General features: G+C 33.5%; 1 protein-coding gene across 2 annotated transcripts; it reads left to right on the forward strand.

The window, feature by feature from the left end:
• The first annotated feature begins 2,472 nt into the window (after nucleotides 1-2,472).
• NF-YB13 (nuclear factor Y, subunit B13) lies at nucleotides 2,473-8,784 on the forward strand. 2 transcript variants are annotated; one of them, XM_088985262.1, is made up of 6 exons: nucleotides 2,473-2,822; nucleotides 2,918-2,983; nucleotides 4,554-4,643; nucleotides 6,354-6,448; nucleotides 8,270-8,338; nucleotides 8,444-8,784. In XM_088985262.1, the coding sequence occupies exons 2-6, from the start codon at nucleotides 2,929-2,931 to the stop codon at nucleotides 8,600-8,602; spliced, it is 468 nt and encodes a 155-aa protein (XP_088841388.1). In that variant the 5' UTR covers nucleotides 2,473-2,822; nucleotides 2,918-2,928; the 3' UTR covers nucleotides 8,603-8,784. The 2 variants fall into 2 exon arrangements, with proteins under 2 accessions (XP_088841388.1, XP_088841389.1); XM_088985263.1 differs by lacking the exon at nucleotides 8,270-8,338 and having other exon boundaries at nucleotides 2,502-2,822.
• The last annotated feature ends 7,347 nt before the right edge of the window (nucleotides 8,785-16,131 follow it).

The following is a 16,131-nucleotide window of genomic DNA, read 5'->3' on the forward strand; positions in this document are numbered from 1 at the left end:
AAAAATTATATGTGATGTTATGTATACGGGTTTTGACGGAACCTTGGGTAAGGGTATAGCTATTCAATTGTCAGTAGAGGTAATTTGTCAATTAACTAAGTAGTAAGGGTAGTTTAAAAAATTTGCCCAAAAGCAAGAATCAGGAAGCTTCAAATAAAGATTTTGGTCTTTACCGCTAAAAATAGCCTTCACAACTGTTTTTAATAGCCCCATGACACAGAACCAAACAGTTTTGGTCTTTAAAGCTAGACAGACCCCAAAAACTTTTAGGACCGCAAGTCAGATTGGGTTAGGTTGGGTTGAGGCCAACCCTAGCCCAGCCCTAAGTTCTAAACCCCTAACCCTAACCTAACTCAACCCAAAGTCAACTTTGGGTTGGGTTGGGGCCAACCTACCTTCTTCCCATCCCTAAAAATCTTGTAGAACTTTTTAATCTTAGATCTTAACTCAATTTTCATTACATATATTAATCTTGTATTTTATTAATATTTGTTTGTTGATGTTTTTTTTTTTGTTCTTTAAATACAAAATTCAGAAAAAAAAAAGTGTTTGAAATGACTATATTTTATTATTATGACTTATAATAGATCTTTTATGGGCAGCAAGCTATGGGTGACAAACAATAGAGAGGAGATAAAGAATAAAATATTCAGAAAACATAAAATATGTTATCAAGGTTTTAGTATTTCTAATTAGGATTAAGTGAAGTGATTATCTTAAATGAAATAAATGATACTATGTAGTAATGGCTATACGACTATCATGCATCTAAACAAATCAATGTATGGTCATGTATATAACATATATTTATATATGATATATACTATAGAGCCGGGTTCGGGTTGCTCAAGGGGTCAACCCTAACCCAATTCAAAGTAAATCTAGGTTTATAAATTTCAACCCTAACCCAAGCATTAACCCGACCCAACCCAACCTGACTTTTCTCGGATTAGATTAGGGTTAGGTTCAGGCTAATCCGGCTCAAGTTGCAGCCTTAATCTTCTTATAAAAAAAAAAAAACCATTGACTTGAACGATTGAACTATTAAATTGCTCAATCTAGTAAATGTATTTTGGGTCATTTAATTATTTTATTTTTCAAAACATGGATTGATCCGTTCAAATCATACGATTAAACCATTGACTCAGAAAACCCGTGGCTAAAGTGGTAAATTGATAAATAAGCAAATTAAGTTATCGTCAATTAAGTAAATAAAGTAATTAAAGAAATCAAGTAAATTAGTTTAATTAAAATTTTGAATTATTAAGTTAACTGAGTTAATTAAGTAAATTAAGTGATTGGTAATTTATTATTAGTTAGGCTAATTAATTTAGTTTTTAAGTAATAATTTACTCTTAATTGTTGTTAATTGTTTACTATTAAATTAACTATTGTTATTTGAGTGACTCTACTTTGATAAAATTTATTTTTTAACTACAGAGTTTTTAGGGTCTAAAGTGGCCTTTTCAAACTTTATTAATACCGCATAAGCATGTTTTTATTATTTTACTCAATGTCTAATAGATCCATCAAAGTTGTTTAAAACGTGGTTTTCGAAATCGAACCAGACCGGATGGTCGGACCAGAAAAATCGAGAATCAGTCGGTTCGTTTTCCCCAAAAACTAGATTTCTCCCCCAAAACCGTTGATTTTGGTCAATGAATCGTTGAATCAGGCGATTAATCGTTCAAATGGTTTTGACCATTTTTTTTTCTGTCAAAACAGGTCAAGCATTCGATTCAAACAATCGAGTCGTTCGACCCAGTAACTGGACCCCTGACCGGTTCGATCACCAGGTTGGTTTAAAAACCATGGTTTAAAACATTGTATTTTCTTCCTACAAATGACTTTTTTACCAAAGTTTGGGGGTCAAAATAACCTTTTTTTATTTCTTTAGGCTGCTTTTGATTTCAGTGCCAATAGTTGCAAAATTATGATAGTACAAATAATTTAGGTGCAAATTCTGATTTGTTTTTCTCTATTTTGTTTGATTCCATTACAAATGAAGATAAAACCTCAACCAGAATAAAGCAAAAACCCAAACAAAATTAAATCAGAATTTATATTCTTTTTCATTTGCACTTCCATCTTTGTACTAGTACAAATAAAATTATAGTGCAACCAAACGATGAAAATTAACCTTTTTGCAAAATGCAAGAGTTATGAAGAGCCAAAAATCCATTTGGGAATGGATAAATAGTTTCTCGATCTAAATAGAGGTCTTATCTCTAAAATTATAATAAAAAACTTATCAGGCATTTACTTAAGATCATAATAATTAATAATAATATAATATATTATTTTATATATAAATACATATGTACAATAATTCATCGGAGCCGGATGTTTACTGCATCTGATTGGGTTACATCCGACTTCGACCCGATTTATATTCGGATGATAAACAATCCGAATCCGGGATAATCGGATCGGGCCGCAGAATTTCTGATACTGTTGAAGGCCTACCTTATCAGTTTTCACTATGTGATTTTAAGAGCTCCGTGGCGGCCATGTCCGTGATGCTAACGTTCGCCTCTATCGAAACTGAGGGCAATCCTGTAATTTTAACAAAGAAATCAATCTCTTCTCTCTGTGCCCTAATCGCCTGCGGTCTCCCCCTCCCACCGGGTTTTCCCAAATCTCCCGCCCTTTTAATATGACCAAGCTATGATTTTTCCTCTTTTTACAGATTTTTCTGCGACTGGTTTCTTTGTATTTGGTTCGAATTCGTTGTTCTTTGATTGGTTGATTTTCAATACCTCTGGTTCTCCTTCGTGGGTCGTCGGCAACACTATTTGTTCTTGTTAATTTTCAACAACTGGGTAAGATATATTATTTTTCTTCTTTGCTTGTGTAAGCCTCTCGATCTGTTACCTGGGTTGGTTTCTGTGTTCATTTTTTTTTTCCTTGGTTGAAGGTTTTCTTAGGATGGAACCGATGGATATCGTCGGGAAATCGAAAGAGGATGTTTCACTACCAAAAGGTGATCTTTATTATATCTTTCTGCAGATTAACTTGAAAATATGAAGAAGTAATTGTTAGGTGTTTCCCTCTTTTTAGTTCCTTTGAATTACTGATGAAATCTATTATATGAATGATTGCTTAGCCTGCTTGTAGGTATTAATTATAGTCTTTAAATATCTATGAATCCATAATTCATTGTTTTAACACCAAATGTTAAAGATATCCAGTTCTAGGTTTACTTGAGAGTCTAATTGACACTTGCTTTAGCACTAATTGTTTGCCCCCTCATGAAGGGGGCAAACAAGAAGAGGATGCTTACTTTATATTCTGATTTATTTTGCAAGGTCATACCGTTAATAGGAGTTTATTGTCTAGGACACACATTTCGTGTGCAGATATTTAGACCCAAATCTAGAAATAAATATCTTTTATTGTTGATTTATTTTGAAGTCCTCACTTTTTTTAGAACTTTTGTTATGCTAGCTATATCGTTTCTATGCATTTCTTCCAATCTGAATCTTCTGTCCATAAGATTTGCCGAAGTTACATGTTGAATAATTAGGTAAGTATTTGTGTTCTTACCCTTGAGTGTTTTTCTTTTTTGGTGTGTGTGTGTGTGTTCTTACCCTTGAGTTTTAAATATCTTGTTGCTGTTTTGAACAATCTAACCAGGACGACTTGGTTGAATAATTAGGTTTCTTCTGGGCTAGTTTTTTTTATGGGGCTTCCATTTTTTAAATTTTGTATTCTGATCTGTGCGAAAAATGATTTCATTTACTGGTATTTAAATGTCTTGCTGCTATTTCAGGTGACCTAAACTACAAAAAGTGGACTGTAATTTTCTAGGAAAATATAAACTGTAGTCATTAGTGTGTCGTTTCATGTGCTTTCTGTGGGCTGTTTTGATTATGGTCATTAGACAGAAACTTGAGCTTGTCCGTTCACATTCCTTCTTTCTAGTTATTTGTGTTCACCAATGCAGAAATTATAAATAAACACTACTCGTTGACCTTTCTCTATAGGAATTTATATCAATAGAAGCCTCATGGTTTTCTTTAAATCAAAATGTTGACACTGCACCTGTTGATCCAAAAAGAAAAAGAAAACAGGGGTTACATTTTGGGTCTTAGTATCTTTGCTTAACCCCTGATTTAATGTCCAAGCCCATTTTCATTTTTCATCAATAAAAATTTCACCAGATACTGATTTTTTTTTTAGGTCTTTACTAAATTGCATGCAAATTGACATTGCCAACAAACTTCTGTTTATGTTTTCCTAGTTACATCTTGTCAACGTTTAATCTTGTGGTATGCATAACACTCGACAAGATATTGAATCTCCTAATTACATTGCCATGCACAATAGAGAATTTGCAGATTTACCATTTATTTGAACATCATATAGGAGGCAAGCGTAAAAATTCATTTTGTATTCAAACATGCATGTGGAGCACACATGTGAAAATGAAATCCTCTTATGTATATTGGCATTACTTCCAATATTATTTGAGATTGGATGCATGTGATATAATGAATTCAAGACTTCTTGTTAGAAAATATTATTCATGTTAACTTATTATTCCTTTACAGCAACTATGTTCAAGATCATCAAGGAGATGCTGCCACCAGATGTTCGTGTTGCAAGAGATGCTCAAGATCTTCTTGTCGAGTGTTGTGTAGGTAAGTGAACATTAGAAGGATTGTCAGTTTTCTGATTTAGATGCATACGATTTGTTGTAGTTCTTTCTTAGCACATGTATCTAACTGCTGCTGCTCATGCTAAAATGAATATCTTCTATCATCAGAAGGAAGATGTTTTATGTGTTAGACTCCTAGAGATAAATTTTAACTTTCATGACTTTTTGTCCTTCTGTTTTTCTTTTTCTTTTTCTTTTTTGACGATTTTCTTAACGAAAGTTTTCGATATCAGAGATGCATGTGATGTAGGGGAAAGAAAGTAATCCAAAATTAGAACACAATAAATATTCTTTCATGGTTTCTGCAATCATTTCTTTATGTTTTTTGTTTATTGCTTCATAGAAATTGTATAGTAACCATTTTGGAGGTAAACCATGGTTGTGGTAATTACTTTCTCTTAGGGTCATCAGAATGTCGCCTCTAAGAATGACTTTTATGTCCAAAGATTCTTTGTTGACCTAATTTATTCAGAAAATTCTAAACTAAAAAATCCATTAGTCAATGTTGTTCCCAGCTATCTGGGGTCTTGGGAGAGGTAGATTAGGCATGGTCCTAACCTTTGGCATTTTTGTGCACAAAGTGGCCGCCCTCAGATTTAGAAAATTCCAAACTACTGGATTGAAACTACAACCTTCAAAGGCATAACTTAGCATTGTTTCTCTTCTTAAAAATGGTTTTCTTTTCTCTTTTCTATTGCTAGTTTGCTACTTATATCAGCTATCCATACATGAGCAGTTCTTACATGGCTGTACTACACAATGTACATATGTTTTTGTTATTGAAATTTTGAAATTTGAAATAAATACTTGCACTCTTGGGAGGTTATACCACAATTAATAGATAAAACAGGATAGAAGTCACATAGTATATGTATTATTAATTCTTAAGGAAAACAAAAAGTGATATATATATATATATATATATACCCAAACCTATTCATATCACCAGACACCAAACCCCCCACCCACAAGCACACATGCACATTCTTAAACACATGCTTACATAACATGTGCAACTTCAGTGTGTGTGTGTGTGTGTGTGTGTGTATAGATATACATCCATCTTGCACATACACCATATTTACATATCCCATCCCTCGATGAATCCACATAGTCGTCACCTGATTTCCATGTTGCAATTTGCAAGTTCCATGCTACAATGTTGCAGAATGAATAAGTCATTTGCCTTTGCTTAACAAAAAATAAAGATTATAAGACTGCCATATGAAGGGAAACAATGTGGTGTGAGGCCATGGGTTGATGTGGTTAGGAACACTAGATACACAGTGAATCTAGAGGTGGTTAATTTGGAGGGTCCTTTATCAGATGGATAGTTTGGATCTGCTATGTAAGGTATCCAAAATTGCAGGAAATCCAAACCCTGCAGGCTGAGCCTGTAAATAAGATACCATTCATTTTCTCTTTTTATTTCTTTCCCCTTTGGGTGGGTGGTGAATGTGGGGAGGGAGGGAGGCAGACTACTGTGATCAGAATTTTCTCCCTGTCCTTTTCTCCTTGTGTTCCTGTTCGGTGTCATAACATATTCAGTGTAATTAGTTCCAGTGATGCATTGCATGTCCTTGCAGAATTATAAACCTCATTTCCGTAGAATCAACTTGTGCACTAAGAAAGTCTCTTATTAATTGGGTTTTTTCTTGGAGTAGTAAGCCTCCTATTGATTATTCTTTTGCAGAATTTATCAACTTAATTTCTTCTGAATCAAATGAAGTATGTAGCCAAGAAGAGAAAAGAACAATTGCCCCTGAGCATGTTCTCAAGGCTTTAGAGGTTCTTACTCACTTCATTTTCCATTTGTGACTTTAAGTTCTTTCCAGATCATGCTCCTTTTTGGTATTCTTGCTAATGTATCTTCTGCCTAGAATTCCTATTTGAGCACTCATTTTAAATTCTAGCATCTTACTAATGGTCATACACATGCATGCCTCAGTTTTCTTTTATGGGTAGTATAAGAATGAAGTGAGATGATGTGTGATGACTTTGACAGGATGTGAGTGATTGGGAGACTGACCTATTGATCTCTTTTCTAGCCTGACTGCAATAAAATAAGCTTGCAATCATATTCTAACTAACATTTGTCTTTGCTTATGTGGACGGCATACCTAAACAAGATCCTGACCGTTGATCATCTTATTTCAAGGGACTAAGATATGGTAATCAATTTTTGCTTTGTGAGGAATTACAGAATCATTGCCACATTTTTTGCCATATGGTAGCTTCTTAGTGAAGGTATACACTCATTTTATTAGGCCTTTTGGAAAGAAATGGGTCATACGAGGGGACTTAGTTTGTGTAGTTGTCTTCTGATCAGCAAGGGGATTCAACAAGTTAGGTTATACAATATCTTTGGAAGCTTCACTCCGTGTTCATTTTGTTGCATCTATATCTTAAATTTAAAGTATGTCTTCTTCATCGACTAGTCAGCGCCTTGGCACCAACTAGTCATCACATCAACTAGTGATGCCAAAACTAGTCATCACCTTATCACATTGATAATATTGCCTACAACTTGATTGTTCTTTCTAAAATAGTTACATATCCCATGTTCATAGGCTCTACCTCAGGTTTTCCTTGGGATTAGATAACCACAGCTTGTTAGGACACTACCTTTTCAATTTCTTTGGTCTTCTGAAACATGTATTTTCTAAGTGCTCATTTGGAAATCATGTCAAAGAGGTTATTTATTTGGTGCTGTCAAATGTTTACTAAATGTCGCTTGAGCATCTGTTGTTAAACTACAGGCTTATATAATTCTTTTTCTTTTCCTTTCTTGTTCAGATATTTGAAGCAAACTTTCCATAACTATTATTTTGAAAATTAAGATCAAGTTTCTTCTTTTATTTTATTATACATCTGTAGCACCCAAAAGTGGAAAACCTAATCCATCATAATCTTACCAATGATAAATCAATAGCCAGAGTTGGAAATCATCCTCTCTACACAAGCGGCAAAATTTGGACCTGGATTTGATTTTTATTTTGGTATTACATGATAATATTACACACATTACAAGGGATTAAAGGATGGGGACAGAGCATGGTGCATGTGAGGTTTACTGGCCTTAGTATGGAGAGGCTGCTGTTATATCTTATATGGGTTTGATCCTGTACCTCCATATTTGGAGGGATGCCGAGGGACCATCTCAGCTACTAGGTCATCAATGACCTGGATTTGATTTCCCCAATTTCTTAAAAACGATTCATTAATATATACCAATTTAGAGTCATTCTTGCTTTTACTTTTGTCTCTTAATGTCTATCTTCCTCTCCATAGCCAATCAAGGGAAATTTCATGCCTGTACTTGTTTTTGTATATAGTTTTTTTATCCAATCTTAACAATTCTTTACTCTATATCATGCACATACGTATTGTCTCAAGTTGTATTCCCTTTCCCTACCCTTGTTTTTCTTTTGTTGAGTACCATGGTAGCACAACATGGTTCAGGGTATTGAAAAACCTATGAATTTGGAAAAATCATTGTTTGTCTTCTTGATTGCTTAAATCTTATTCAGCATAAATATCAAAAGCATAGAAAATTGAACCTTGTCGAATGAATGTATATTTTTCTATGTAATGACAAAATTGCATCAGGTTCTTGGGTTTCATGACTACATTGAAGAAGTTTATGCTGCATACGAGCAACATAAGCTTGAGACTCTGGTGTGTTTCTGTTTCTTAGTGATTCTTCCTTTTCTCCCTACTTGTTTAGATTTGTGAATGATGTAGATTGTTATCTGTGTTCTTCTCTGGATTGTTCTGCAACAGGATTCCCCAAAAGGTGGTAAGTGGAGCAGTGGAGCCATGATGACTGAGGAAGAAGCGTTGGCAGAGCAACAGAGGATGTTTGCAGAGGCACGTGCTAGAATGAATGGTGGTGTGGCCATACCCAAGCAATCAGAACCTGACCGGGGCTTGGAGAGTTAAAGACCTTTCTTTTTCCTGAATCGTAGGCCAGCATGCTTGATTGTTTATGTGGATTTTGCATCTCCTGTAGTCTGTACATAGGGCCTTTGGAGATGCAGCAACCGTTAGTAGATATGCATTTTTTTTTTTTTGTATCTTTCTATGAATTATGTAAAGGGAAAATGATGGAGGTTTCGTATCCATGTCTATATGCTCCTACATAGAAAAGTTGAAAATTGAAATCAACCTTTCCTTCATCCTTTCAGCAACTGATGCAACACAAATGCCACAGCAGGATGTTCCAAGGCATTCGCCATCAGTTAATGGAAAGTGTGAACATTGTAAATATTCCAAAATGGCGCTTCGTTGCTTCTTTGCCAGAAAAATTAAACATGGCATCAAAAACACTTTTTTATGAAAACTTTTTTGGTATTTGGCTTTGGTGCTTTTGGGGATGCTTACATAATCTGATTTCTCAGAGGCCCGAAAAGCTAGAAAAGTTTTTTTTGTTTTTTGTTTATGTTTTTTTTTTTTTTTTTAATGTCAAAAACGGAGGGCTAGAGACTAGAGAGCCTAGACGGTGGAGGACCGGAGGTCAGCCAGTCGTTCTCGATGGCGATGCCTCAAGTTCCTCTTTTTAGTGTTGGAAAGCAGAGACCCATTGTGACTTGTGAGAAAGACGAAAGCGATATCATCCTCCAAGTCATGGAGCATATTTGAATTTTGGATGCATGAGCAGTAGTGGGTCCTAATCTTATGTTTTAAAAACAAATAAATTGTAGACTGTAGAGAGTAGGCCACCCAAACTTACATGGGCAATGGATAGTGGTGCAAGTTGGGTGGGTTATAGTTGGGTTTTTGTCAAAATTTCAGTGGATTCGATCCGAAGCCCAAACCTGAAACAATATAAAATGTTAACTCGGATCAGCCCGAATTGCACCCCTAACAATGGAAGATATCCCATATCCCCCCTTTTTTTTTGAAAGCCCCATATCCCCATTTTCTCACCAACTTGATGATCCAATGAAATTATGCAACAATGCTCAAGGATTGGATTTGATTCTATTGCTATTAATGTTCCAACTCAATTTTGATCGGACACAGATCAAATTCAGATGTTGTAATATAAGAAAAATCTATGATGCTAGGACATGATGGTATGATACCAAAAATTTGACCAATCAAAACCCCCAATGAAATAAAAGCCACCTGATTTTTTTTTTCTTTTGGTATTTGGCCATATGCCCGAATTCTTACAAGGGACCATTTGTGGAGCCCGGATCTCCTACCCACAACGATTGGCAAAAAATATCACCTGATTAGTTATCACTTTTATGATAACTAGTGGAATGGCCCGTGCAATGTACGGAGTATTTGATATTGGTGGTGATATTTGACTATGCTTTTATATATTGGGTATATATTTGTAATTTATGTTATTTTCTTCAATTTTTGTGATTTTCTATTATTTTTATAAATTTTTTATATATTTCTTTGTTTTTTATAATTTATATTATTTTCTTCATTTTATGTGTTTTTTCATAATCATTTTTGCAATAACATATATATAATGGGAAAATAGAAAGTAGAGGGTAAAGTTGTAAAGCAAAATTAGAGTGTTTTGACCAAACCAATTGCACCATTCTCATTTTTCAATATGATATATAAGTTTCTATGATTTTCTACATTTTTTTGTAAATTTTCAATATATTTCTTTGTTTTTTGTAATTTATGTTGTTTTCTTCATTTTATGTTTTTCATAATTATTTTGTAGTAACAATATATATAATGGAAAAAATAGAAAGTTGAGGGTAAAGTTGGAAAGTAAAATCAAGGTGTTTTGACCAAACCAATTGCAACATTCTCATTTTTTAGTATATAAGATATAAGATATACATGGTATAGAAATTTTTATGATTTTCTATATTTTTTTTGTAAATTTTTTCTATATTTCACATTCTCATTTTTTTAGCATGGTATAGAAATTTTTATGATTTTCTATTTTTTTGTAAATGGTTGCATATTTCTTTGTTTTTCTTTTTGTAATTTATATTGTTTTCTTTATTTTGAGGAGAAAGTGCATAGGATAAAGAGACACCATATCTATTTCCTTGTTCCTATTGTGAAGTAAGGGGAATGGATAAGGTATACACTATACAGAGAGGGGTTTAAAGGAGAGAACTGGGGTTTTAGAATTTATTTTTTCGCTTCATGTGTGAATGATAATATTTAGCATTTTGCCTCATGTCGTTCTACTCGCTTGGATATAGGTTGATATACAATGGTGAGGTTGTTATTTGCATATCTAACAGCTAGCGTTTGGATATAAGTTAATCTTGATTCATTTATATTCGGATTTGAATTGAACATCCGTTCGATTTTTGTAGAAGAGTCTAGATCTTCTGCCAACAAAACACATTCCAAACCCCTACGGTATTACGTTGGTAAGGTGTTAGATTATTGCACTGGCCTGATGATCATCAAGAAAAAAAAAACACCCTAAAACAAATCAATATAATGAACTTGAAAGCATTTCTCGATCTAATACAACTTATTATGTTAACAAAGACAATCGAAATAGAGGGGAAATGGGAAAAAATACCTGAAAAATAGGGAGAAAACCAAAAAAGGCTTCATTTAATCATCTAATTGATTGTTCGATGATGAAAATAGAAAGGTCGAAAAAATCCATTCCTCCCTTCAATTTGAATTTGTGGGTTTTGGGTAAACCATCCGATACTTGACACATGTTGGCTCTAATCAATGAAGAGGTTCATTAGGTAGGCCTGATGAGAGTAGGCCTGTCAATGATACCCGAAAATCCAAGGCCCAATTCGACATCCAATCTGATTATCTTGGATTCGTATTACGTATTTATGTAATCGAATCATATTCGCATGTTACAATCTACATCCAATTAATAATCAAATTGGATTTGGATTTGACCCAATATGATTTGATTAAAATTTAAATATGATTATATTACAATATTTATTAATTTTAATATATAAATTTTATATAATTATTTTAAAATTTATAAAAATATATTTTAAATATTATATTATATATGAATTTATATATAATAAATTTAGTATGTTATATTTACATTAATTTATTATATATAAAAGTTGAAAAATAAATAACTTTTTAATTTTACTGGTATTTTAGAGAATTTAAATTGGAGTCGAATTAAATCCGAATCCGATATGATTTTGTTAGGATTCAAATTCGAATCCGATTCTCTAAATCCAACCTAATTTTGGATCAAATTTGAATATAGGTTCTTTTTATTTGGATCAGATGCGGATTTTGCTACATCCAATCAAAACCCGATCCGATTGTAGCCCGATTAGGGAGAAGATCAAATAAGGCCCAAGGGGAAAGAGAGGAGTAAGGTTCCATAGCGGTTTTATTATCTAATGCCACATCACTGCACTTCAAATCTGCACTTCTACCCATTATCCACTGCCACATCACAACCTTGTTGGCAACAACAAGTTGTAGCTCCAGAAAATGCCAAATTTGGCATTACTCCAAGCCATGCCTTACTGATTTCCAAGGCATGGCTTGGAACACCGTTTTCCATGAAAAAATGGTTCCAAATAGATGGTTGTTTCCTAGAGCACCGTTTTTTCCTACATGGTGCTGATGTAGCGCCGTTTTCTGGAGCAACATCAACGGTTCCAAACAGATGCATAATGGACCTAAGAGCATTTCGTGATCAAATACAACTTATTATGTTAAAAGAAACAATTGAAAAAAATAGGGAGAAAAAAAACGCTTCATTTAATCATCTGATTGTTCCTTGATGAAAAGAGAGAGGTTGAAAAAATCTATTATTCCCTTCAATTCAAATTCATGGTTTGGGCAAACCATTTAATACTTGACACATATTAGCTCTAATCAATGAAGAGGTTAATTAATTAAGCAGGTGCTTCAGGAGAAGATTAGATAAGGCGAGTAATAGGTTCCACAGTAGTCTTATTGTTATTTTATTTGTTTTATCCAATTACAAGTGTTAACCATTAATTAAATAAAATTGAAAAATAAAAAACATAACAAAGAGTAAAAATGAAAAGTGAAAATCAAGCTTTAAAATAAAAAACATGATAAAGGGTAAAAATGGAAATGAAAAATAGGTTTTTTGACAAAACATTGTCACCATCCTCATTTTTATAAATGATGAGATACATAGATTATCCAATTACAAGTGTTAACTGTTTATTAAATAAAATTGGAAAAATAAAAAACATAATAAAGGGTAAAAATGGAAAGTGAAAATCAAGATTTAAAATAAAAAACATGATAAAGGGTAAAAATGGAAAGTAAAACATCAGGCTTTTTAACGGAACATTGTCACCATCCTTATTTTTATAAATGTTACATATATATAATTCAGGCATTTTAAGAGGGGATAGGATTGGAAATATATTGGAAATATGAAATTAAGGAGGGGTAGAATTGGACATATAAAATCAGGGTGTTGGACGATAGATGCTCATCCATTTCTGTTTTTATAAATGGGTAAGAAACAATTGATTGTTTATGATGTTGAAACTGTATAATATTAATAAATAGTCAAAATACTCTATTTTATTAATAAAATGAACTAAAAATGTTGCCGATCAAAATAGGCTGAGGGCAACACTGTAAGTTTGCTCCCAAGCCAAGGTGTTGCTGAACGGTCCGAGGTCCGAGGTGGCCAAGGACTAGTAGACCGGTCTTGCACGGAGTAAAGGAGGGAGAATGTTAGAGGCCTCGAATTGAGCTCAGACGGTTCGGATGCAGTTTGAACATGAGGAGTGCGGTCATCCGAGATTGCCAAATGACTCCATATTACTGGTTCGGGAAAGCCCGCCGAGCTCTATTCCACGCATACCCTGATTGGGTCCGCTCTGAACACCGCCACCTAACACACATGCAGGCCCGTTATTAGACAAGGCCACATGCGCCTACATCAAAACATAACCTGATTGAAACCTGAATTTACTAGCTTTTAATGAAAACATGAAATTTGTTATTTATCAATAAATATATGTTAATTTTATATAATATATAGACATATATGCTATATAATTATTATCGGACACGGATCTTAATAGAACCAATTGGGATCAATCTATATCCGACCCAATTACACGGATCTGATTTTTGAAATCCAAATCCGGTTTGATTGTATCAAATTTCAAAGTTCAAACTCGGTATAGGCTGATCAGATACTACCGACAGCCCCACCTGCGATTCTACCAGTATCATTGCTCTAGTTTTGCTCTAGTTTCACCAAGATTGACTCATCAAAGATCAAATTGAAGGAAATTGCATTTACAACAACAAAAAAAAAAGGATGCAATTAATTACATAATCACACTGTTTTGCTTCAAGTATTTAGACATGAACAATGTTTTTAAGTATAGACCCGAAGATAGAACCGTTTTTGCCTCTGGGTTGCGAGTCACCGGTTCAAGCATTTGGTCAAATCGATCAGACAGTATTATATTATGTATAAACATGTATTTTATCAATAAAAATATTTAATTATTTTTTAAATGTAAATATTATTCTATATTTAATTTATATTTTTATTCTATTTTAATTTTTATTTATAAAAAATTGTTAAAAATTGTGATTTGAGGTTCAAGAAAAGGTTTTTTTTTTTTTACGAAAAAAGCAGACAAGGGACACGTAGATTATGAAAAATTACCCAAAATAAAATAAGATCATCCCAATCAAATATTGGAGTACAAAATTATGACCTCCAAAAGTTTGTAAATACATTTACTATGCAACCCATGACCCAATGACTGGATTGAATGTGTCAATGGTTCAATTACCCAGGTTGTATGCTTTTTTATCAGGTCAATGTTTTTTACCAAATACCGGGTTTTAGCAGAACTGGACCCAAAATAAAAGACGGGTGACTGTTTGAACAACTCAACCGGCTGGATTAATAGCAGGTTGAAAACACTAGACATGAAATCATCTTATTATTAGTAAAAATTGATCAATTAATATAGATTATGATTAGAGGTGTAACTTTTGCAGGTTAAGGTTGGGATTTTGTCAAAATTTCAAAGGCCCAATCCAAAGCCCGATTCAAAACGGTGTAAACTGTTAACTTGAGTCAACGGGATGAAACAGTGTAAACTGTTAAATTGAGCCAATGGGACTTGCACACCTAATTATGATGATGAATTGATGATGGCGCAATAGCTGAGATGATCACTTTTCCGAATATAGAGGTATGAGATCAAATGCATGTAAGTGCATGCTCTCGCTGATAAAAACTAGGGGTGCAAATCGGATTGGCCCGAGTTAACAGTTTATACTGTTTTGAGCTCGAAATTTGGGTTGAGCCTATTGAAATTTTGACAAAATCCCAACCCTAACCCAGAAAAATTGCACCCCTAATAAAAACAGTAGATCTCACGTGCACCCTGAGCTAGCTAGCACAGCAGATATGCATGCAATAATTAATAACTTCTCTTATTCATCGTCTCATTGTAGTTCTTGGAAATTTTTATAATTAACGATAACATAGAGATTATATACGAAAGGTAGCAGTTAGTTTTTTTTTTCCTATTTTCTTTTTGAATGGCCAACTTCTTAGTCCACGCTTGGGGCTGATATTTGATAGGTAAGTGTTTATCCTGATAAGCATTTATAGGTGTTTGATTAAAAAGCACTTCAAATAGGGATAGTGAATGTATTTTTAAAACTAGGGGTGCAAATGTATCATATCATGATCCGAAATCCAATCTTATTTTATGGATTCAGATACCTCCCTTTTGGTGGTATATATATATATATATTATTGTTTTATAAATATTGTTTATTGTTTTAATTTTTTATATTATTTATTGTTTTATAAAAAAACATGTATATATGATAAAAATAGTGGAAAAGACTTCTATTTTGTGTTTTCTATATAAATTGTTATATTTTTCTTTTTAATAATTTATTAAAATACCAGAAGTTAAGTAAGGTTGAATATATCTGACACCCTTAACAAATTCGGATTCAAATCAATATTTGTGAGATCCAGTCATCTTCGGACATACCCTGATTCAAGTCTTTTTGCATCCCTATTCAAAATGATGTAGCAGGCCAAGACCGGCCAAAAAAGAAAATAAACACTTAAAAATAAGCTCAAAGTTTGGGCTTCTTGAATAAGTGTTTATTTTCATAAGTAAGCATTTATTTAGGCTTATTTTTCAATGCAAACAAGTGCTTATCGGTGTGGTGGTCCTGACCCACAAATAAATACTTAAATTAAAAATAAGCACAGTTCTTACCGGAGCGTAGGATGCCAAGTGGAATGGGTTGTTTTTATAAGAGAGATGAAGTCATGAGATGGATAGACTTTTGTTATATGCCTTGGAATGGAAAGTAAAGGAAAAGAAGAAAATGAGGAGTATGCTTCCATGATTATACACTATCAATCTATTTCCCCACCACCACCACCGCTAATTCCAGCCCATCGAGAATCTAAACATAACCCTACCTTTCATCTAATACCACTTTTTGGTCTAACTATAGGACAGTAAATTATG

Source organism: Nelumbo lutea, chromosome 4 (assembly GCF_056320005.1).
Source record: "Nelumbo lutea isolate HS-2025 chromosome 4, American lotus-T2T, whole genome shotgun sequence".
Classification (NCBI taxonomy): Eukaryota; Viridiplantae; Streptophyta; class Magnoliopsida; order Proteales; family Nelumbonaceae; genus Nelumbo; species Nelumbo lutea.

What these genes read in the sequence shown, in the direction of transcription:
- NF-YB13 (XM_088985262.1), top strand. Translation starts at nt 2,929, where the DNA reads ATGGAACCGATGGATATCGTCGGGAAATCGAAAGAGGATGTTTCACTA. An exon ending in TCTTGTCGAGTGTTGTGTAG is followed by an intron (nt 4,644 to 6,353) that starts GTAAGTGAACAT and finishes ATTCTTTTGCAG; the next exon opens with AATTTATCAACTTAATTTCT. An exon ending in ATGTTCTCAAGGCTTTAGAG is followed by an intron (nt 6,449 to 8,269) that starts GTTCTTACTCAC and finishes AAATTGCATCAG; the next exon opens with GTTCTTGGGTTTCATGACTA.